The following is a 24,010-nucleotide window of genomic DNA, read 5'->3' on the forward strand; positions in this document are numbered from 1 at the left end:
AAAATGGAAATAGGTAACTCTTTCCTAGCAGGAATTAAAGCAATCTATACTGATCAATCCGTAAATATTAATAAATAATATTATTTCAGACAAATGTTCAATAGAAAAAGGAACAAGACAAAGCTGTCCCCTGTCTCCCCTGTTGTTTATGGCATCAGAAATATTGCTTCAGAATATAAGGAGAAATAGGGAAATTAAAAGGATTGAGGTGGGACATAGAGTTTAAAAAATCAAGGGCATTTGCTGATGATGTGGTATTGACACTTTGGGGAGCATTCCCAAAGCATTAGGAGAAATTAAAAGGTTTGGAAAACTGGTGGGTTTTAAAGTAAATTCAGATAAAACCAAAATGTTGGTCAAAAACATGGATGAGCAGTCAATTTTTAAATATTTTTTTAGAAAGGATGTCTGGTCTGTAAATAGGTAAAAAAGTTAGATATTTGGGAATTTGGCTGTCAATAAGAAATCTCAACCTATTTGAAAATAATATTAAATTGTGGAAAGAGGTTAAGAAAGAGTTGGAGATATGGGGGGATGAAACTCCCTGTTAGGTAGAATTTCAGCCATTAAAATGAATTTATTGCCTAGGCTGTTGTTTTTATTCCAATCAATCCCAACTGCAAATAATTTAAGCTGCTTCAAAGAATGGAAAAAATATATTTCTAAATTCATCTGGCAGGGGCAAAAGCCAAGAATTAAACATAAAATTATGACAGATATAAAAGAAAGAGGAGGCTTTGCTCTGCCAGACTTGCAAATGTACTATGAGGCAGCTTGTTTGTGTTAGTTAAAAGAATGGATTGTAATGGACAATGCAGACATCCTAGATTTAGAGGGTCACGATTTAGAATTTGGCTGGCATGCATGTCTTTGGTATGGGAAGGCTAAAATCTGTAAGAGTTTTATGAACCACATTCTTAGGAAGAATCTGTATAAAGTTTGGGAGAAATATAAAAATCTGCTGGAAAGAAAAACACCTTTATGGCTATCACTCATTGAAGCAATTACAATTAAGAGATTTAATATGGATAGACAATGGGCAACTTACAGGGAACTCCTGGATTTTACAGTGTGTGTGGGGGAGGGGAACCCAAACTGAAATCAATGGAAAGCCTAGGGAGCCAAGTTACTGATTGGTTGCAATATCACCAGTTACATGATAAATTACAGAGAAAGAATGGATTTTTGGACCAAAGCTCACAATTTGAAAAAGCTGTTTCAAAATAAGGATAAACTTCTGTCTAAAATGTATAATCTTCTATTAGCATGGGAAACAAAAGACGAGCTTGTTAAAGCTTCAATGACACACTGGGCAATTGATATAGGACACAATAGAGATCTCAACATCTGGGAGAAACTCTGGAAAAGCGACCTGAAATTTACAGCATGCTATTCATTGAAAGAGAACTATTTGAAAATGATGCTGAGTAGGTTGTCTAAGATTTATAAGATAGAATCAGATAAATGTTGGAAGTATAAAGAAATGGCGGGAACCTTCTTCCACATGTGGTGGACATGTTAAAAGGTAAAAGGGTATTGGGAAATGATTTATAATGAACTGGGGAAAAAATGTTCAAAATTACTTTTCTCCAAAAAACCAGAGTCCTTTTTGCTGGGGATTACCCAAACTGAAATTCCCAGGTGTCAGAAAAAGTTATTTATGTATGCAACAACTGCGGCTTGTGTTGCTAGCCCCCAAATGGAAATTGAGTGAGGTCCCAACTAAAGAGGCTGACAACTTAAGTTGACAGAATATGCACAACTTGCTGATTTAACATATAGAATAAGAAAGTAGGAAGAACATATGTTTAAAGAAGACTGGAAAACATTTATTGAATATATGGAAAATAACTGTGTACAGCTGAAAAAGCTGGCAGCTTTAAGATAAATTCAACAGAGTAAATAATTTTTAATGGATGTAAAAGTGGAAAATTGATTTGAATGGTTATAGTAATATATGTAGGGGTGTTTGATATGTAACCATGGAAAGAGAAGAAGGGAAGTCAATGGATATTTTAAAGTTTGAAGAATATTTATTTGAAATTGTAAAACAGAAAATTAAAAAAAAATTACAACAAAAGATAAATCCCTGTTGGCCCTAAACTGTGAAGGGCAGATTCCTCCTTCACAAGCAAGACAAAGAACAGCTGTGCTTCTGCAATCTGTTTTCACCAGCGAGCCCCACCCCTGAGGGGCTCCTGGAGATGCCCCAGTGGTTTCCGACAGAGACATTCAGCAGCAGTGATAGGCGTTCTGATAGACAGTTATTAAGAAAACAGAAGGGAGCAATTTGGTGCATAAGGCAGTGTTGATTGGCCGGCACTGGACTTGACACCAAGCCTGAGAGTGTGTTTCAGGATGGGGAGAGAAAAGCCATGTATACTGCAGGGAGCTCAGTCATGGGCCAACGGCAGTGGGGGCCACCTTGAGGGGGGAAAATACCAAAGGTAATTACCCCTCTGGTGTCTCTCCTTCTGGATGGACAAAGGAGGTGGATAGTGGAAGGACCCCGAGAGATAGGAGGGAAGTGAAGATCTCCCAGGATGAGAGACAGGGACAGGACAGGACAGGAAAGGAAAGGAAAGCTCTCAGGTGAGAGCTGGGAGGATCTGTCATTTTTTGTGGGGTTTGAGATTAAGAATTACCTTTGGCTAGAGAGGAGATTCTGCATTTGCACACTGCTTTTGCATTTTAGATACCCTGCTGCTGATTTTCTGCTTCATTTTTGTGTGCTGTCGCTTTTACGAAAATCTGTATTTTATTACGCAATTCTTATAAATTGCATTTCTATAACTGTTATCATGTCTCTACTACATAAAAATTAAGTTATGTGTTGACATTTGTGTTCTATGCTGCAAACCACCTTGTGGTCTTTTGACAAAACAAATTTAAAAGAGGAGACTATAATCCTACTTTATTTTAACAATTCTGCCCCCCAGGGACCAGGTGACACCATTAAGAGAATGGTGGCAAAACGCTTCCTGAATTGTTGTAGTTCAGGTGGCAGGATGATTATTTGAATGCAACATTTTCAACATGCTGTGGAGAAATCTCAGCTGACCCCTTCACCTTTTTTTTTACATACATGCAAAGCCAGCACTGTCTCCAAGCTGAAGTGTGCAGTCCAGGAAAATATTTTAACATAAGAACATAATAAAGGCCAGTTGGACCAAGTCAATGGCCCATCTAGCCCAGAATCCTGGTCTCACGATGGTTACCCAGATGCATCAATGAGAAGCCCACAAGCAGGACCCAAGAGCAAAATCACTCTCCCTTTCTGCTGTTTCCAGCAACTGGTATTCAGAACCATTGCTGCTACGGAGGCAGAGCATGGCCTTTGTAGCTAATATTCATTGACAGCCCTTCCCTCCATGAATTGATCTAATCCTCTCTTAAAGACATCCTATCTTAAAGACATCCGAGACCATATAACACCGGTCTTGAAAGACCTACATTGGCTCCCAATACGTTTCCGAGCACAATTCAAAGTGTTGGTGCTGACCTTTAAAGCCCTAAATGGCCTCGGTCCAGTATATCTGAAGGAGCGTCTCCACCCCCATCGTTCTATCCGGACACTGAGGTCCAGCACCGAGGGCCTTCTGGCAGTTCCCTCACTGCGAGAAGCCAAGTTACAGGGAACCAGGCAGAGGGCCTTCTCGGTAGTGGTGCCCTCCCTGTGGAATGCCCTCCCACCAGATGTCAAAGAGAACAACAACTACCAGACTTTTAGAAGACATCTGAAGGCAGCCCTGTTTAGGGAAGCTTTTAATGTTTTACGTAGTACAGTATTTTAATATTTTTTTGGGAAGCCGCCCAGAGTGGCTGGGGAAGCCCAGCCAGATGGGCGGGGTATAAATAACACTGGGCAACATTTTTTTACTTTTTGAATGTTGTCTAGATTTCTACAACTGATTTAGGGTATTTTTGCACTGCTGAATCAGGAAACGGCATCCGTTTCTCTCCATCAGGTTTACTGTAAACTGAATGGTGGGCATTGATAAAGGTAAGTACACATAAAATGCATGTTGCTTCACCATTTTTCAAACTTCAGGGCTTGAACGTCCGTTTCTTGGAACTCCAGGAATGCTCAGCGGCAGGGAGGTCTCTCTTCAGAGTCCAACAGTTGTCAGCCATCATGACTGCGTCCCAGCGACCCTGATACCTGGTCTCCATCTCTTTCATGTCCTGATGGAATCTCTCCCCCTGTTCGTCACTCATTGAACCCAGGTTCTCAGGAAACCAGTCCATATGTGAAAATAGGTAGTGCATCTTGACGCTCATGTTGCAGCCCAGGTTTCTGAAAGCAGTCAGCATGTTGTTGACAAGTTCTGCGTAGTTTCTGGCCTTATTGTTACCAAGAAAGTTCTTCACTACCAGAACAAATGCCTTCCACGCTTCCAGTTCCACTTCGTTCACTGAGTTTCCGAACTCTGGATCTCTGATGAGTTGACGGATCTGAGGACCGTCAAGGATGCCAGCTTTCAACTTCTCCATGGTCAATCCTGGAAAAGCCTGGCACAAGTAAGTGAAGCAGTCACCATCCTTGTCCAGAGCCTTGGTGAATTGCTTGATGAAGCCGAGCTTGATGTGCAGCGGTGGGAAGAGTATTCTGTCTCTGTACACCAGAGGGTCGTTGATGACGTTCCTTTCTTTGCAAGGCACCAATTCCTCCCGCACAGGCCAGTCCTTCTTCATGTAATGCTGAGCACGGTCCTTACTATCCCACATGCACAGAAAACATGGGTACTTGGTGAAGCCAGACTGTTGTCCCAACAAAAAGTTCACCATCTTCAGGTCAACACAACTAAACCACTTAAGCTGATCATAACCAATTTTCTCCAGCACATACTTCACCGCTTCGTAGTTCTCCTTCAGTGTACTCGAGTGAGCCAGGGGTATAGAGGCAAACTGGTTGCTGTTGTGTAGCAGAACACATTTCAGGGATCGCTTGCTGCTGTCAATGAACAGTCTCCAATCTTTGGGTTCGTACTGTGGCATTCCAAACTTGAGCAGAAGCTGCGCAATATCTGCACAGTACACCAAGTCCTTCTCTTCCGAGAAAAAATGGAGGTACTCTTGATGCCTGTTGCGGAAGAAGCTGATGCGAGCACTGTCAGAGAGGAGGTTTTTTTCCTTCAATCTGGATGCCAACAGTTCGGCAGAGTCCTTTGACAAGCTGAGGTCGCAAACTAGATCATTCAACTCCTTTTGGGAAAATGGATGTGGAGCATCATCTTCAAGAACAATTATTCGACATGGCATTTTACCCCCACCAACTTCTTCTAAAATGCTCCACACAAGTGTACATGTGAACAAAAACATAAAAAAACGACATGTTGCCATAGCTCAAAAACTTGACCTGATTGAGCAAAACCAATGTGATTTTTGGATTCAGCGCATCAGATTCGTCCTAAATCAACTGAGAAAACGCAGACAACAAATTTGTTGTTTTATTATTATTATTGTTATTATTATTATTTGGTGGCCATCATTGCCTCCTGTGGGAGTTCCTTTTTTCATTTTTCATAACATTTTATTAAGGCTTTTTCATAAAAAACCTAATCTAAATGAAGACACACACAGAAAAGGAAAGGGAAAAGAAAACACAAAGTCCCTTCTCAAAGGTAGAGCTTAACTCTTGTGGACTCTCCCAGCTCCCACATGGGAGCTTCCTTTTCTTCTCCCAATCTCCCACCCTGGGAGCTCTTCTCTTCCCTGTCTCTCAAACAGGGTACCTCACCAACCATCCATCACCTCCAGGTGTGTATAATCCCAATAGTGGCCCAGAGTAGAGGACACAAGGAGAAGAAAAGAGAGAGAAAAGTAGGAAATAAAAATAGGAGAAGAAAAAAAGATATAAAAAGGACTTCTGATTTTCCATCTTTCAGTTACATACAAGTAGATTATTCAAAGTTTTCACTCTGAGGATGACAACCAGCTGTTCTTCCTTGTGCTAAGCAATATTTCCCCAATCTTCAGACCCAAATGTCTCAAATTCATTCATTTTCCTTTCCACACAAAATTCTAAAAGGGGTTCTCTATTTATTCATCTTTGTTCGCACAACGGTCTCTCTGCATGAATAAGTCCTTTTGCATTGGGCTCTGCTGACGGTATGAGCAGGCTCATTCAGGAGAACACAACAAGGCTGGAAACTGGGGAAGAGTTTGTTTAGTTGAAATTAGTTGAAATAATGTTCTGCAGAACAGTAGCCTGTGGAGTGGTGCATAGAGAGATATTCCCTGAAAACAGAACACAGCTGCCCTCCCCTCCTCTCGTGGGCCAGGTCCAGATTCTCACTTGAGGAGTTCTGCCCCTCCACTCACCTTCTGAGAAGATGTTTCCATCTCCACAAGGTCCATGATGGGCTCACTGTCAGGGGATGAGGCTTCCACTGGGATGACAACCACAGGGCTGATGTGCTCGGAGAGCGCTGAGGCCCGCAGGAAGTTGGGTGGATTCTGGTGATGGAAGGAAGGGTGAAGCTGGGAAACTTGAGAACTGCAACACTGAGTAGAGGCACACGATGCAGGACGGAGCAAGCCTGCCCTGCACATCTTCCACCTTGGGAGTTCAAAAGGCACAGCAGTAGCAGCCCCTCCACTTAAATGCTAGTACAAGGGAACCTGTGGGTGGCATTTGTTGAAGGCCCACAAGGGTCTTACCTCAGGCAGCTGTGGGATCTGAATAAGCCGCTTGAAGTATTGAAGGTTGCTGGAGCGATAGAACAGATCCTTCAGCCTGCAGAGCACAAGAGCAAAGGCAATCAAGTCCATGAACACATCCTGAGTGGGCCTCTGGATAGTCGGGGGGGGAGGTCTGCCAGCCTCAAGAGTGAAGCAAAGCTTTATTGGCCCTATCTAATGGTTTTAGAATCTTCTCAACAAATAAATGTGAAATTCTGAGTTGTTACCAGCTCTCAGCCAGGAACTGAGCCATTCACACACTTACTTTTTGAACTGCTCCAGGAAACGGTCCCTGTGGCCTTGGAGTGTGTCAGCTGGGAGACCTGGAGAAGAGATGCACAGAAAGGGAGCAAGATCAGGGAAAACCTATATTATGCAGCCGATGCCTTCGGGGGTGGTGATGTTTGTGGGGGTGGGGAGACAGACAGATGTGTGCACACCAGCAAAATAACCAGCCGAGCAGTCAGTCCTGCTAAGGCACACATGTGACACCTGCTTCCTCAGGCACTCTGCTTTCTGTATGGAACAGCTGCAGATTCCTGCATTGGAAGGGTCCCTTCCAACTCTGCAATTCTGTGATTCTGTCAGGTTGGGCAAAGCAATGATGCACCTCCAGAAACCGTTGAGGGACAGAAGTGCTTGGTCACAGCCTTGTAAGCCTCCCTGAGCTCCTAACCTGAGGTGTGGAAGCTGGTTTAATATTCGGTGATGAGGGAAGGTTACTCTGCACATGCTCAGAAGTTTCATTATCTACTCTACTTTGCATATTCCAGGGTACTGGGGTATCACAATGGCCAAGATCTTAACTAAGTGCCCCTATGCAAGCCTCCTTCTCCCTGCTCCAATATGGAAATAGTTATATTGGCCGAACTGACAGTGAAATGGTAAAGAACTGCCAAGGTATCTGTAAAGCACTCTTGGCATTTAGGAAAAGTTAAACACTATAAACTGCTACAACATTAAGCAGGACTCTGTTTGCAGCTGCTCTGACATCAAAGATGGAGAAGGCCTGCAGCTCAGTGGGAGAACACCTGCTTTGTCTGCAGAAGACGCCAGGTTCAATCCCCAATGGCATTTCAAGGGAGGGCTGGGAAAAAGGCTCCTTGCCTGAAGCCCTGGAGAACTGCTGCCGGTCAGTGTAGACAATACTGAGCTAGCTGGACCATTGGTCTGACTCCATATAAGACAGCTTCCTACGTGCCTACAATCCTTCCAGCAGGGAGTGAGGTGTGGGATGTCTCAGCCACCCCAACTATCATTGCTGTGATAACTGGAGCACAATGAATGAGAGAGGTGGGGGAAGGGAATCCAAGCCCCCAAGGGGACAGTCAGATTTGTACTCACAGGAGTGGAGCTTGAAGAGGAGTTTGACTGTGTAGTCGTAGAGGTGGCTGCAGTCAAGGATGACCTGGATTAGTGGGGCCAAGCGGCACTGCCCGGAAGCCGTGACCGACACAGAGCGAGACATGTCCAAGGAGCTGAAGACTGGGAGGGAAGGCGCACAGGAAAGCAGAAAGGGTTGGATAAGTACTGTACATGTTCCAGTCACAACAAAGGGGCCATTTCTAAAGATTGTGCCCTAGAACAGCTGGCCAACTAACAGGGGAGGCTACCCCAGACTCAAAAGTGGCACTGCAGTGGGTATCAAATGCAGCATATGCCAGTGAAAGTGGAGAATGGTTAAGGAAGCCCAACAGTATCCAAGAGGAGACTTCCCCAAAATGAGATTGGTTAAAAATGAAGCTTTGTCTGCACAACCTTCTCCCCCACTTTGTTCAGGAGGACCCTCATGTCTCTTCTAAGAGATACAACCCATCTGTCCTGCGGCTAGCCTAGCCAGGAATCCTGAGCTGTCTCTCTTCCCGATCCTCATTTCACCCAAGGCTTCTTCAACACAAAAGCTGCTGTCTCTTTTATTTTTTGTGGGCGAACGTGCGTCTGGGCACCTAGTGCTCTGCAGGCATCTGGCTAATTTCATCCACTCTGTTTGTGTGTTTTAAAATGAAGAGAAGCTGGACCTGGGTTATTTCACAGTCTCACTTCAAATCCCCCGCCCCTGTTTCCTGGCACACTTTCTTAGATATGTGGACCTGAATTGCCCTTTTCCTGCAAATAATGCTGAATTTGCAGGGAGTAGACAATTCCAGAAGGAAGCGGAAGAATGGTGCATACATAGGAAAGAGAGGGAAATCTGCACCAGGTCAGTGCAGGACTCAGCAGAAGGGAAACAAAAAGAGATAAGCACACGCTGGAACGCATGTGCCCCTCAAGGGGAAGATGAGCTCTCTTCCACTCTGCAACCTTCTCTCTAGTCTGAAACTCCCATTTTGTGTGTGTGGTGTTTTTGTTTTCTGTTTGCAAAGGGAGATGCCTCCTGGGGGTCCAGGAACACCTTCTGCCCCAATGGACAATGGTTTCTTCCTAAGGGAAGGGTAAACATGCTTGCCATCCATAAAGAGTGGGGCAAACGGCCAATGAATTAACCACACCTCCCTGAATTGTGCCTTGCAGAGGTATCTGGCATGCTTTGAACTGTGAAACCTTACCTGTCTGAAATAGGTTCAGTTCACACTCCAAGTAATCGAACATCTCCACAGTGAGTTGGAAACTGAGTGAGAAAGAGAGAGACTGAATGGAGGGTGCTGCAACACTGAGAATGTGGAGGCCGTGGTCTTTTACCTGCCACAGGACCATCACAGAAACTTTGTGGAGTCCCAGAAGCAGCTCATGGCTTCACATAGCAGAGGGAGATCTGCAGCAGGGGAGCCAAGAGACTTGAAAGAACCTCAACCTGTGAGCCTGAAAGAAAACTGCTCCCACCACTCATCCACTCACCTGGGGCCACCACCAAACAGACAGCCCACCTCTTGCCTACCATCATTGCCCTGATCCCAGAAAGGAAAAGCAGCCACCACCAATGCCCCCCCGACCCCCTGCCAAGCAGCACTTACAAATTATTCACGTCGTTCTCGCCTGTCTCGTCAAGCTGCCTGTCTGACATTTGAAGGTTTCCTGGGAACCTGGGGTTCTGTATGAGGGGAGACAGAAAGTCAGGCCAAAGCTGTGGCTCAAGGCAGGTCCAATGAAGTAGGCTCTTCCTGCCAGACCCCCTTCCAGGGCTTTTGCCTCTCCAGCTCCCTGGAGTGGCAGTGCCCAGTGGGAAGAGCAGTGGGGCTGAGGCCAGCGATGGCCCTCAGCAGCTTCCCCTCCATCGTTTGGGCAGGTGATGTTGAACTTCTCTCCCTCTGCTCCCCCAGAATAAGACATGGCCTCTTCTGGGACCCCTTTTGAAGAACAGGGAAGGGTGGCACAGGGGAAATACATCCATCCCTTTAACCACAGCGAGCTGCATCATAAACACCAGCTGAGAAAGGAAAAAGTGAACAGAGGATGTGAAACCAGCCCTGGGAATGTGGCCACAGGATCTCTGAAGAATGGGCTGGGCTAATCCTGGCCACAGTGGTGAAGCCTGGCCACACTTCAGAAGCAGTGGCAATCCCCTGCCCCACCTTGTTCATCACTGCTCCTTTTCACAAGCACCCTCTGGCCACCAGAGGGGACCATGCTTGGCCTGCAGAAGCAAAGGCCTCCCCGCCTGCCTGCTTGCCTCAGGACTCTGGTTCTGAGCCAGGCTTCCTGGTCCAGTCAGCCGGATTCCATTCTATAAATACCTGCTGCCGGCTCCACTCCCCAAACGGGATGCAGGCGAGACAAATGGGCCTGTCTTGAGCCAATCACAACGCAGGAAGGGAGGCTTGCAAAGGAACGTTCTGGGAGCCAAGGAAGGGCGCAGGCAGGCAGGGAGGAAGAAAGCTCTGGCTGTTTGTCCCCAGGGAGCAATTTGCATACACGTGTGTGTGTGTGTGTGTGTGTGTGTGTGAGTGATAGAGAGAGAGAATACACCCAGGTACATGCCGCCATCCTGCCTGTCTGCTTGAGGCCACCTAGCCCGACCCTTCATATGCCAAGAGGAATTTGCAGACCTCTTATTTATTTATTTATTTATTTATTTAATTTATCTCCCACCTTTTTCTCCAAGGAGCTCAAGGTGGTGCACATGATTCTTTCTCCCCCTCCTCCATTTCATCCTCACATCAACCCTGTGAGGTAGGTTAGGCTGAGAGACAGTGACTGGCCGAGTGAGGGATTTGAACCCTGGTCTGTCCCTGGTCCTAGGGCAGCATTCTAACCACTACACCACTCTGGCTCTCTTCTGCATAGCTATACTGCCCTGTAGTTCTCTGGGTGGTTTCCAAAGTTCCCGCTTCCCAGTCAGGAAAGGGCAAGAAACAGTAGGGAGTGGCTGGCGATGAATAAAAGCAGGGCACAAAAACTGTCTTCCATCTTTTCCCTTCCCAGATTCTTTGGCCGTGTTAAAGCACAAGGGAGGGAAAGGCCAGAGTCAGGTGGAGCCATCCACAGTGCAAAACAGACACACCCGGAAGTATTGTGGTGGGTGGAGAGGGAGCTCCAGATGGTCCTTCCCTTTGGCATGTCCAATCCAGGGGCCCATAAATCAGGGGAGGGTTGTAGCTCATTGGTAGAGCATCTCCCTTTCATGCAGAAGGTCTCAGGGTCTCTCCCCAGCAACATCTCCAGGTAGGGCTGAGAGGGTCTGATCCCTGAAGCCCAGCAGAGCCACTGCCCGTCAGCTGGGGCAACACTGAGCTAGATGGATGGATGGTTGGCCTATGTATAAGCAGCCTACTCTGTTCCAGCGCTATCATTCATAGGCAGGGACCCTGAGGATCATCTAGTCCTACCCCCTGCAATGCAGGAATATGCAGCTGTCCCATACAGGGATCGAACCCGTAACCTTGATTATCGGCACCATGCTCCACTCAGCTGAGCTGCCAAGTAAATTTTAAAAGAAGTGATCCACAGATCTACAAGACAATTCAGGTTGTCCCACCTGCATGAGAATTCAGACCCACAATGCCCTGTCGGTGATGGCATCCAGTTCCCAGGTGGGGCTAAATTCTGCATCCCCGAGGGAGGCTGTTGCCGCCGCCTCTGGCCTTTTTGTTCCTCTGCCCAGCCAGAGATCCCTTGGGTACCCAGAGTGCTTTGCAGACGACTGGAAGGGGCAAACAGCCCCACTTACTTTTGTGTGGAACTCCATCTTGGTTCTCAGCAGTTTGAGGTAGATGCTGCACAGCTGCCCGTAGCCCTCGCTCAGGTGGCCCTAAGGGGGAGAAGGGGGCAGGAGAGAGTGAGGGCCAGGGCTGCCAGGAGGAGCTCTCTCCTTCCTGGGAATAAATAAGCATTTCCCACTGGGAGCTTTTACAGGGACACTGACAGAGCATCTGCTTGGCATGCAGGAAGCATGCCCCAAGTCCACCATCTCTAGTTGGAGCTGGGAAGTGTCTCCTGCCTGAAGCCACGGAGGCTCTGTCAGTCTGTGCAGAAAATATGGAGCTAGATGGACAAAGGGTCTGACTCAGCATAAGGCAGCTTCCTATGTTCCTATGAGAATAAGGGGCACCTGCTAAGCTACAGCCCTGAAGACACATGTGGAGAATCTCCAAAGCTCAAGAGAACTCTAATGCTGCTCTGGCACACAGATTTGCATGAGCTGGCCAGTATCAGGGGTGAGAAGGAGGGAGGGAGGGAAGGAGAGCCTGTGTGTGCCTGGGCGCTATTTTATTTTATTTATTCAGGATATATTTATTTATGTATTTATTTGTAAAAATATTTTTATTTTGCTGTATCATTAAAAAAATTTAAAGTGGTTTGCAGCAATGAAACCAGAAAGCCATAAAATAACAACCTGAAAAATGTTTGAAAACATCCACCCATTAACTATTGGAAAGATGAATTCTGAATTGCCTGCATAGGCCTGGCGGAATAGAAAAGTTTTCAGCTGGCATTTAAAAGTTGGCACAGAAGGTGTCTGTCAAATATCTAGTGGCATAGTGTTCCACAGGGCTGGGCCGATGACACTGAAGGCTTGGTTCCTTGTTTTTGTCAAATGAGCCTTGCCAACTCAGGGAACAACCAACTCAGCTCCTGAAGACCTCAGTGACTGACCTGGGATATCAGGCTTCAAGCGGTACCGCAGGTACCTGGACCTAAGGCGTTCAGGTCTTTGTAAATTCATACAAGGACCTTGGAACAGGCTCAGTAGTAGATGGGCTCACACAGTGCGCGCTCTCTGTCTTGCAACCAGTATCAAGCCAATTCACAGCTTCCAGGATGTGCAATGCCTTCCCTCGCCCACATTCTCATTCAGAGACTTTTGGACAGGGAGACCAGCTTTCAAAACGCTGGATCTCCTTCTCCACTGGTGCCTGCCCTCCAGAGATTGGCAATTAGCAAGAGTCTGAACTGGAGCATGTCTGGAAAGGCAGACTGGTGGGTGTGAAGAACTATTAGCAGCATATGCCCAGTGGGTGTGTGGAACACCCATCCACCCACAACCCTTTGCCTTCCTAAGAGCCCTGAAGTCAACTCAGAAGGGCAACAGACAGGTGGGGAAGGAGAAGGGGCTGATAAGAGTAGTAGCAGCAGCAGCAACAACAACAGAAACACCAGCCGACTGTTCAGAATTGAACATGCTTGGCCAGCTGGCTCAAGGAATAGGGAATTTGGCAGGGAGCTCGGGAGGCGGGGGTGGTATGATCCAAATTTGGTTTATTGAATGGGGAGTCATGTGTGCCTCAGAGCTTCTGAAAAAACATGTGCCATTACCAAGCGGACTTCCACACTTCTCTGCCCTCCTGATCGAAAGGGGAGGCATCTAGCTGGCTCCCTGACTCAGGAATTTGTCAGCAGATGATGGGACTCTCTCCAGGCCCAGCCAGCACTTACCCACATGCGGCTGGTGTCGCTGAGCTCGCTCTTGTACCTCACAGAGTCCTTCAAGACCTGCCGGAGAAAGGGAGACAAGGATTTTGATAAAATCTTCAGGTACTGGATACCAGCGACGCATCTGTATAACCTGTATCGGGCTTGTGGTGGCAAAGCCTCCCATGCTGTTTGGCTGAGCTGGTGAGGTGGGACTGAATACTCAGCTGCATGGAGAACTACAGGCAGTTTGCAGTCCAGCGTCTGTGAGGGAAAGGACAGCTGGAAGTCTGGCTGGGAATAAAACCTCACACAGGGGCAGCAGTATCCTAGGAAGGAGTCCTGGGACATGGGAAGTTTAGGGGACCAAGCAGCCCTGAGGCGAGGAAGCTGAAGGAAAGGTGCAGGGTAGGCACTGAACCCTAAAACTGGAGGCTGAAGGAAGGGGAGGTGGACAAGGTTTGAGAAAAATGGTGCAGATGGCAGAGAATTGACGCCATCAGAAAGGGACTCTGGAGCGCCCAGGAGGCTGTTTAAAAGAAAGGGTGGCTCAAGGAAGCAATATGATGAAGGCAGTAGACTGGGAAGCGGGACCCTATCTCAGCAATGGGTAGCAACAGGACCACATGGAGCAGGTAGGGAGTTGTCATGCCTAGCACTGACCTGGGACCAGATTTCGACTCCTCAGGGTATGAGCCAGACACCCCACATGTCTAGGAGCAGGCAGGGCCCCCTGGAAACAGTGCTGAGGATCCCCTTGAAGGGGTCAATGAACTCAGATGTCTGGGAAACCCTGGGGTGGCCCTTGCAGTGGGTACCACTTTATGATCCTACTTTTGGGGGGGGGGAATCCATCTTTAAATAAATCTCAAAGACTTTTGCAACTTAAAAAAATGATATAGGGTTAAAGCACTATCATAATGCTATAATTAAGCATATATTTATCTCAGATTTCCTTACGGGTTATCACCATTAGATATGTTACTAAATTGGTGGTGATCAAAAAGGATTTATTTTTATTTTTTAAAAGTAACATTATACTATTTCAGTATTGTGGAACTCCTGCCCTGGAGGCCTGTCAGGCTGTTTCTTTATTAATGTCTACTGAAAACTGGTTTCAACAAGGCTTTAGGTCTTCAGCTGTTACCTTTCACTGCTGGCTTTTAAAGCCGCTCTGCTTCCTGAAACCTGGATCTGGATTGAATCTGATCTGCTGCTGCCTTAAACGATTTGTTTTTATAATGACAAGCAATTCCTTGATCATTTCTAAACCTTGTAAGCTGCTTAGTGTGTCCGCGGACAGAGAAGTAGGATAAAAGTAATGAATCAAAAGAGGGCATTGGTCCTAGTCGGCCCCCGAAAGAAAAGAGGTGGAATCCTGTCTCCCCTGCCCCCATGATCTGCCCCCAGCCTCTAAATGAAGGCCTTTCATCGGCTCCATCTCAACATGGATTTCAAAGCAGGTAGGAGGGGAAATGGTACTGGCATCACCCGCCCTGCATCCCAGCACCCGAGCTCCACAAGCAGAAACAGGAAGCTGGTCAGTTCAAGACCTCCAGAGCAGAGAGGGGCTTTGGGAGAAGAGGCTGCTGCCCTTACATTTGGATGTCCATCACGGAGGAGCTTGTGGAAGACGTGGCAAAATTTCCAGCAGAGGACGGCATTGCTGGAGAGGGGCAGCCGGCTCACGACGGCCCAGAAGGTGTGGGCTCCTTTCTCGTGGTGCGTCCCCAGGATGCATGGTGAGAGATGCAGGCTAAGGAAAGAATTCCAAGGAAAGGAGCATGGAGAATATAGGGCAGTGCTTTCGGGCAACAAGCAGGCTCAAAGCCCAGCATCTACATGCACAGAACACACACACACACACACAACCACAGACAGACAGACAGACAGACAGACACACACACAATCCTAACACAGGTGCTTTGTTCCAGCTCAGCTTGGCCAGGCCACGATGGGCATTTTGCCCCAGTAAGGCAGACGCAGCCTCTGCCTCCACCTTCCCCCAAAGCTGCCAAATTCCAAAAGGATATTTCTGGCGTGTTTCTCTTTGACGGCAACTTCCTGAGCATTAATGGCCTTGTTGATGCTGACAGTCTAAAAAAGAAAGGAGAGGAGGGAGGAAAGCATTAGTAGGTTGCAATTGCAGAGAAAGGTAATCCCCCTTCCCACAACGCTGCTAGCACCAACTGTGTTGTGCCCTCCCCCAAATCTGTCAATCCCCACGCCCATCTCTGAGAAGATTCTGATGGGTTTCTCGCACTCAGCAGTTGCCAAGAATTGTCCCCCTTGGCACAGTGGTGAGGCCAATGAGATGGGCCAAGGGATGTTGAAATCAGCCCAAGTGTCCTGAACATAGGCTGGCTGCGGATTGGCTGCAATAATTCAGAGACAGAGTTTTCGTCCAGTGGAGGCTGGAATGTACAAACCCTGAAGGAACCTGGAAGCCTCAGGACATCTTCCTCCAGGCACAACAATTCAGGGCAAATTTCTCAGACCCCCTCCAATTTTCCACTCACTACTCCTCATTCCACGGGTCCATTAGCTTGAATAAAAAACTCCTGTGCCTCTGAAGAAGCCCTTAGTGGGACAAAGCACAGCAGCATCTGACTCCCAAGATGGTCCCCCACCCCCCGACTGGTACACGGTTCTTGGAAGCAGGCCTGCAGTTGGGCATCACGGCCTGACAGTGAAAGACTTAGAATCATAGAACTGTAGCGTTGGAAGGGGGCTCAATCCCCTGCAATGCAGGAACCTCAGCTCAAGCACCCATGACTTCCAGGCACCAGTTCTGGCAACTAGGAATGGCACAGTTAGATGGGAGGTTGCACCAGCCTGGCTGTCTGCCAAAGTCTACAGGGAGATCCTACCTACAGCTTTCTCTATGAGCAATGATGCACTTCAGCAAGAAGTCAGTGTATGTCTGGATGTGATAGAGGATGTGTCTGTCTTGCTTGCAGACAAATCACCAGTGGTGGTTGAGGGAGGGGGCTATGTGGTGAGGCTAAGATCTGGGCTGCCCTTGGGGGAAAAAAACCCTTATCCTGACAGATCCCTAGTTATCCTCTAGCATAGTAGTTTTCAGGCCACTGTCCCTTTGGTCCCATAAACTCAACCCCAGTGCTCGCTATCCTACCCTATAAAATGTATTATTCACAATAGCGGTTTGCATGAGCCACTAAGAAATATAAGAACACAATAATATTCAGAATGGTAACAATTAAATGCACATTTATTCAAAATCCAATTAAAACTATTTAGTTCAATTCAACAAAGCTGATGAACTTGACCCAGTGATACCAGCTTTTCAAAGTCTGATAGTCATTTACTCCCCCAGTAACCCCCCCCCGGGAGGGGCAGTATCACCCACTTTCAGAACTGCTGGTCTAGCAGTTACCCTTATTAAAAAGCCACCTGCAGAAGACCCTGGCTAGGTCTGCTTCTCCTACCAACACTATCTCACTTTACAGTGAAGTGATGTGAAGTGGATCTCTAATGTTTCCAAACTATGTGTCGTGACCTGTTAGTAGTGTGTCGGCTGCAGTGTGTAAGTGTGTCGTGTGACCGCTCCCTGCGCTCCTCCCAGGGCTGGAAAGGAGTTAGTTTAACCTCTGGTGTGCTAGTAAAGTTGAATTACTCTGTCATAAAATGATGCATGTCTAAAAACTTTGTCACCAACATGAAAAGTTTGGAAAGCTCTGTACTACAGAAATGAAATATTTAGTATACTGTTATCCGGAATCTGTATTTTTTCAATGGGTCTTATGACCATAACAAAAGATAACTTACATGAAACATGAAATAGCTTTTAGAGAGCTGCAAAGGGTGTCACAACCATAGCTATTCCATGTACGGCACAGCGCACTACTCAGGAACATTCTGATATATAGAGAACATTTCCTAGCACAGCCCCTAGAGAAGGTTTAAAGTACACACTGGAGGTTTGTACAATTAAAGTGAATGAGAGTGCTCTATGGTGACAAATCCACCTAAAGAAGATGATGGACTTTTGAGGTTAGGAAAGTGATGAGGAAATGTACTGAAAGGTGTGTGATAAACAAATAATTAACTGGAAGGCATGTAACCCAAAAACAAATAAGAACAAATGCTCAGCAATGACTGGACATGGTCTGGCCCCCGCATAAGCTTTGTACAAGCAGATCAGGATGAAAGATTAATAAAGTGGTCACCCAGAAGAGTACAAGGACAGAGTGGCACAACTTTCCCATCTGTGGTCTGCTCTAGATGAGATAAACAAGTGTCAGAAGCTCAGCACGGAAGCAGCCTCACATTTCACTGCCTGCGCTTCTCATCCTGACTGAGTAAACTGAGGAAATCTTACAGAGTGACTCAGCACTGCCCATCACCAAGCTCCATATTTGGATATCTTAAAGGTAAATCGAGATTTGCTCTTGCCCTCTGCCAGGACTCACTAGTCCTGTCTTAAAGATCTCTCCAAAAAGCTGTGACTTTGCTTCGTCATACAACCTAATTTAGGGCTGCACAGAAGCTCACTAGCCTCAGTATTTGCCTCTGCTAAACTAGAGCAAACCTACCACCCACCCCAATATCAATTCAAGCTACAAAGGGCTGGATCAAGGCCTTCAAGTCCAGGTACTGAAAGTGGGCCTTTCTACCTTTGGATGCTCTGAAGGGAATCAACACTCGAGTACCAAAAGCAGATCAAGGCATGCCATGCCCCTGGTGCCTCTTGGTGCAAGGCAGATGTTAAAATCAGTAGCCAGTCAAGCAAACGGAACATACAGCATCACCATAACATACTATGGTCCCCAACAGCTTAACTTGGGATGGGGCTCATCTTGTTACAGCTCAGATCAGTTCAGTCAAACCTCTCAGTCAGATCTCCCCAAAGCAAACTTCTGTAGAAGTCCACCCAACTCTGAGTCCCCTGTAACCATGAAGACACGTCACAGGACGCAGGGAAAGACCCAACATTTTAGGAAGGTCCTTCTAAGACTGCGTATAAACCTTCTGGGGGAGGTCAGAAAACTTCCAGGCAGGCATCAAAACACTGATGCTTTCTCTTGAAATCTGTCATTCCTTTGGGGCTGTGCAGTGCCTTGCCCCTGAGAACTGGATTTTGCCTCCAAGCATGCAATCTGGAGTGCTAGATTCAAATGTGTACTGAACATTCTGTGGAGAGTCACTGTTCTCTCTTCAAAACCACAGGGATCCCATGACTTTCTATGAGGTGTTTATGCACCCCCTCTCCTCCCACAAAATAATTTCATCATCTGGGGGTGGGGAAAAAAGGAAGCCTTGCACTCCCGCTGAGCTGACAGCTGCAGTGTCACTCTGAAAAGGCTTCACCCAGGAGGGATTCCAGGCCCAGCTGCAGAATCATGAATGAGGCTTCTCTGGCTGAGTTTGGGGGGGTGGGGGAAATGGTTAGGAAGGTGCAAGGCAACATTCTGGGGCCCTGTCTCCTCCCCTCTGCATCAGATCACCACCCCTTTCCTGGAAGGTTTATACACTGGAATCAAAACCCTCAGGGCTGAGGGTTTCCTGGACCCACAGAGGGAAATGGTCAAGGCTCAGCTGAAAGGGTGGCATTGTCTAGCACTTCCTGCTCCAGCAGCTCTGTATGCAGCAAGTTCTGTAAAGGCAACGTGCAGGAAAATGCCAGCTTCATTCCACACCCGCCCGCCCCATGCATAGCAACAGGAAGCTACAGCCAAGGCAGGAGAAGCACCAGATGGGCTCACTGCTACTCCCCAGCTGATATTACAACTGGCATGAGATCAAGAAAGAAGCCACAGCACTAATGAGCTCCTGGTCCAAAATTATCCATGGAAATCCCAGAAACCCAACTCTTCCTTATCATAGCAATTTGTGGATATTAAGCTGTTTTTGTCTGGCAAGGTCTAAACAAGGATAATGGCTTCTTCAAAGAAGTCCCTATCCCTCAAACTGGATTCACGCTTGGTGTTTTGGTGATTGATTTGCAGATGTGGTGCTTAAGATGTGCCACCAAACCCTGTCCTCAAGAGAACACCAATCCCAGTGTTAGAAACTCAGATATAAGCTAGGCGCACCTTGAATCTAGGTTTTGGTCACCACAACGGAAAGTCTATTTGCCAGGGGGATTGGACGAGATGACACTTGGGGTACCTTCCAATTCCACAATTGTATGATCTCAACTACATTGCTTGACTGTAACTTGTTCTTATAAGAATTCATTTGTCCCAGTATGCAAGAAGAAGAAACACACACAGGGGTAACTAGACCCATGTCAGTAGCAAAATGCTTCTGGGGAATTCTGAACACCTGGACCACCCTCGTTTCCCCTGAATCCAGGGCTTCCCTCTTGTCTCTGAGTGCTTCACTGATGACCTCAAAGTTGGTGTCCAGGGACAAATTGAGCTAGGACCTGCCAGGAGGGGGGTGGAATGTCCACTGCTGGCCCTATGGGAACCTCAGCATTGCAGCAAACCCACCAGTGATTATTCTGGGCAAAGCTGAAAGCTGGGAGGAGGCCACTCTGGGCAGACCAGCAGCATCTGCCGAGGGTGCTTTGGGGCTCTGAGATCAGGAGGGGGGAGACCTGCAGCTCAAATGTTAAGGCCACAGGTCACATGCACCATGCACAGCTCTGGCCTTTGAAGTGAGCCTCTGGCACAAAGCCCACTGAAAATGGAGGCAGACCTACCTTAGCCCTACTTTTTCTCAACAAAATCCAGGTCTTTCCTGTCTGCCCTGCAACTGCCCTTATAGGAAACTAGAACTACAAACTGCCCTGAATCCAAGAAGCAAGTGGCAGTTTCCAAGCCCTGCAAGAGGGAGGACTGCCCTGTGCCCTTCCATCACTCCCAGAGTTATGACAGGGCACAGGAAGCTGGCCAAGCATCAGTTTACCAGTGTGCTCTGCCAAGGGCTTTTATCAGTAAAGAGCCTTTGAAGATGCTCCCCCCTCCTTTGCAAGCAGGCGTTCCTAGAGTTTTGGGGAGGAGCCCACAGCTCAGTGGCAGAGTGTCTGCTCTGCCTTGCAAGCCGAGGGTCTCAGGTTCAATCCCTGGCATCTCCAGGTAGGAGTAAGAGGGACTCCTGCATGAAATCCTGGAGAGCTGCTGCCAGTCAGTGTAGACAATACTAAGATAGATGGACCAATGGTCTGACTTGATATAAGGCAGCTTCCTATGTTACTGTGGAAGACAGAATAAGCAAACTGATTTGAAACATATCATCATCATCATTTTTCTTATTTATTGAATTTGTTCATCGCTTTATCTTGCCCAGGGCAGCCCAAAGTGATTTATGACCAACCTGGTTGTAGACAAAAGTTTTTGCCTGGTGCCTAAAGATATAACAATGGTGCTAGGTGAAACTCCCTGGGGGGAGAATTCCACAAATGGAGAGCACTGCAAAAAAGGCCAGTTCTCGTGTTGTCACTCTCTGGACCTCTTGTGGAAGGGGCACACAAAGAAGGGCCCCAGATAATGATCACAGTCCAGGTCAGTTAATATGGGGAGAGGCAGCCCTTGAGGTCTCTTGAACCATTTGAGGATTTATATGTCAAAATCAGCACTTAGGATTTGGCATGGAAACTAATTGGCGGCCAATACAGTTGGGCCAGGATTGGCGCTATATACTACACCATCTTGCCCCAGTGAGCAACCTGCTCAATGAATTCTGCACCAGCTGAAGTTTCTGAACCATCTTCAGAGGCAGCACCAAGTATAACACATTGCAATAATCTAATGTAGAGGATACCAGAATACAGGCTACAGTAGTTAGGCTATCCCTGTCCAGATAGGGGTGCAGCTGGGCCACTAGCCAAAGCTGATGGAAGGCACTCCAAGCCACCAAGGCCACCTGAGCCTCAAGTGACAGCACAGGATCCCGAAGTACCACCAAGATACATACCTGCTCCTTCAGAGGGAGTGGAACCCCATCAAGAGCAGGCAACCTCCAATCCACCCAGTCTAGGGAACCACCCACTAACAGTGCCTCAGTCTTATCTGGATTGAGCTTCAGTTTATTGGCTCTCATCCAGCCCATTACTGGGTCCAGCACATCCACTGCACATCTATACCAGAATAAGATTTCCAGGGGAGATCCTCTTTTTCAAGAGATCTATAGAAAAACCCTAATGCTGCATTCAAATGAATGCATACCATTTAAATGGCGACAAAGCAGGACTTGAGGAATATGTAGAATAGCCACCGGAAGGAAGCTTTGCAAATAATGTGCTCTCTGTTTACACAGTGCCCACCCCCCAACACAGTCACACGCAAGGTCTGAGCACTGGCACCTTCTGCACACTCCAGGGCCAATGGGGTCGCTGGGGTCCCCAGTAACAGGTGCTTGAAATATCTGGGAATTTTGTTATTTCTTTCGAGTGAGCCTAAACCACTTCATGCTCTAACAACTACAGAGTCAACAGTCCTGTGAGGTTTCACCTCCTTCCATTTGCCTCTTAAAATATATATACAGTACATTTAGTTCGGTAAGCAGTCAGATGTCTGATTTACCCAGTGAAACGGCTCAACACCTAAGCTACTTTCTACCCCAACTTCTCAAAACAGGATATGAAAACAATTTAGCATTTTGCCTGTATCATGAATTCCATTGTTTGTGGTTATACAACTCCAAGGACATGTAGTGACCCCCCTCCCGTTTTTATCATTCTCCACCCCCACCAATAAATTCTTGTGTTTCTCTTTCCCCTCCCCAGATAAGACTTTATTAGGAAGCACCCCAGTGGTTCATGGGTCCACAGGATTAAATTTCATCCTAAATTCTGAACTCTATTGGCTTCACCTACACACTGGAATTTACACTCATAGTGCAACCTTGAAACACAGATTTCAGACATGTATGTTCTCTTTCTTTCAAACCCTATTAAGCTGTTTGGGTACATTGGATCTGCCTCCACTACAATCAGAAAGTGAGGCTTTGGTGGTGATGTTACTGCTAGGTGTCACCCGTTTGGCGCTGACTCACGACAGGGCCTTTTCAGTAGTCGCTCCCTAGTAGTGGAATGGACTTCCTAATGAGGTGCACTTGTTTCCATCTTTATTACGTTGCAGGAGGTATTTGAAAACATTCCTATTTATCCAGATGTTTGGTGGCTGAAGAATACTGTTCTAGGCAACCATAAGATCAACGGATTGAAAAATGTTTATAACTTTTAGATTTTTTTTAAAATGTAACTTATTTCAGTTGTATTTAACTGTAATTTTTTAAAAAAAGTTTTACTGCTTTAAAATTTTTGCTTTGTTTTTGTTTTAAATGATACACTCATTTGGTGCCTGGGACATCTTGGGGAAGGATGGGATATAAATTTGATAAATAAATATTTGCTCAGAGCCTGGTATTTCACCTCTGCATCTTCTGTTTTCTTCTCCAGAGCTTCCCAAAAGCCAAGTGAAGGATTTAAGTTAACATAGTGGGATCTAATAGCGTCTGTGACATACTATTTTATTCGGAATACAATGCCAATTTTTAAAAAAACCTGTCAGAGTTGTATTCAACTAAGTCCCATTCAGAGTAGGCCTGCTGAAAATAATAAACCTGTTAGTCATGTTCATCAACTTCAATGGGTCTACTCTGAGGAAGACTAGCATGGATAACCTCCTACCCTTTAACCTAGAATCATTTTTAAATCAACCATTAACTTTATTTTTGCAAGTTAGAACTTCAAGGGGCTTGTTGGTTTACGCTGTCATGTGTAAAACATGTTGCAGAAGAGTCTAGGAAATGTTCTGGAGGGAGAGTGATCAAGGAGCTCAAGCAGCCACTGGGGTAGGGTGGCTTACAGGAGCCACCACAAGCTTCCTTTCCAAAGAACTGCTTGCATTACTTCCCCATTCCAGACAGCCTCACAGCGGCTTGGAAAGAGAAGGGAAACCAAGGCTGGTCAACTCCAGGGCAGGAGGGCTGGGTTGCCCCAGGAAACAGGGCAAGGAGCCCCAGAATTTCCATAGTGGCAAGAGAGACTCCCCTATGAAGAAAGATTTGCACAATTTGGGACTTTTTCATTTAGAGAAAAAGCAAGTAAGAGCAGACATGATAAACATCTGTAAAATTAGGCTCTTATGGTCAGGTTCTCCTTCCTGGTTTCCTGCTCAAGTGAGCTTTGTGGCTGAGTGTGGATTTGAACCCAGGTCCCCCAGGTCCAACTCTGACATTCTAACCACTACACCACAACGACTCTCTTATGCTAAGGGGCCCTCCTCAAAGCAGAGACAGCATCTGCCGGATCAAAAAGAGTCCTGTGAGGAAAATGTAACAAGGCCCAGTGCAAAGAGGGATGACAGTGGCGGCAACAGCCTGCTAAGCACCAGAGTGGCATGGCTCTTTCCACAAGAGGAAGCACAGAGAAGTAGCGAAGGTGGCATATGCACCCTTTCAAGAAGCAAATGCACACACAGGATTCCAATTTTCAATCAGGCATATCAGCTTCATTATCTCCCACAATTAGGTTTTGTGCTACAAATTTTGCACCAAGTTTGGGGGGGGGGGACCTCTGCTGTCGCCACCCCACAGCTGCATCAAGAGTCTATCCTGAAGAACTAGG

The 24,010-nt window shown here is 46.7% G+C and overlaps 1 protein-coding gene across 4 annotated transcripts in view; it reads right to left on the minus strand.

Moving 5' to 3' along the window:
* Positions 1 to 24,010, minus strand: part of HIP1 (huntingtin interacting protein 1) — a 315,500-nt gene that overhangs the window by 16,447 nt on the left and 275,043 nt on the right. For 3 of the 4 annotated variants that reach the window (XM_053367143.1, XM_053367141.1, XM_053367142.1), the window contains exons 2-11: positions 15,504 to 15,567; positions 15,070 to 15,212; positions 13,495 to 13,551; positions 11,789 to 11,869; positions 9,636 to 9,712; positions 9,231 to 9,292; positions 8,029 to 8,169; positions 6,950 to 7,007; positions 6,664 to 6,739; positions 6,325 to 6,459 (exon numbers count right to left, since the gene is read on the minus strand). In XM_053367143.1, the coding sequence (XP_053223118.1) occupies positions 6,325 to 6,459; positions 6,664 to 6,739; positions 6,950 to 7,007; positions 8,029 to 8,169; positions 9,231 to 9,292; positions 9,636 to 9,712; positions 11,789 to 11,869; positions 13,495 to 13,500 (636 nt within the window). In that variant the 5' untranslated portion in view covers positions 13,501 to 13,551; positions 15,070 to 15,212; positions 15,504 to 15,567. The remainder of the gene's footprint in view (positions 1 to 6,324; positions 6,460 to 6,663; positions 6,740 to 6,949; positions 7,008 to 8,028; positions 8,170 to 9,230; positions 9,293 to 9,635; positions 9,713 to 11,788; positions 11,870 to 13,494; positions 13,552 to 15,069; positions 15,213 to 15,503; positions 15,568 to 24,010) is intronic. The other variant, XM_053367144.1, reaches the window with a different exon arrangement.

The sequence above is a fragment of the Podarcis raffonei genome, chromosome 15 (assembly GCF_027172205.1).
Source record: "Podarcis raffonei isolate rPodRaf1 chromosome 15, rPodRaf1.pri, whole genome shotgun sequence".
NCBI classification, from domain to species: domain Eukaryota; kingdom Metazoa; phylum Chordata; class Lepidosauria; order Squamata; family Lacertidae; genus Podarcis; species Podarcis raffonei.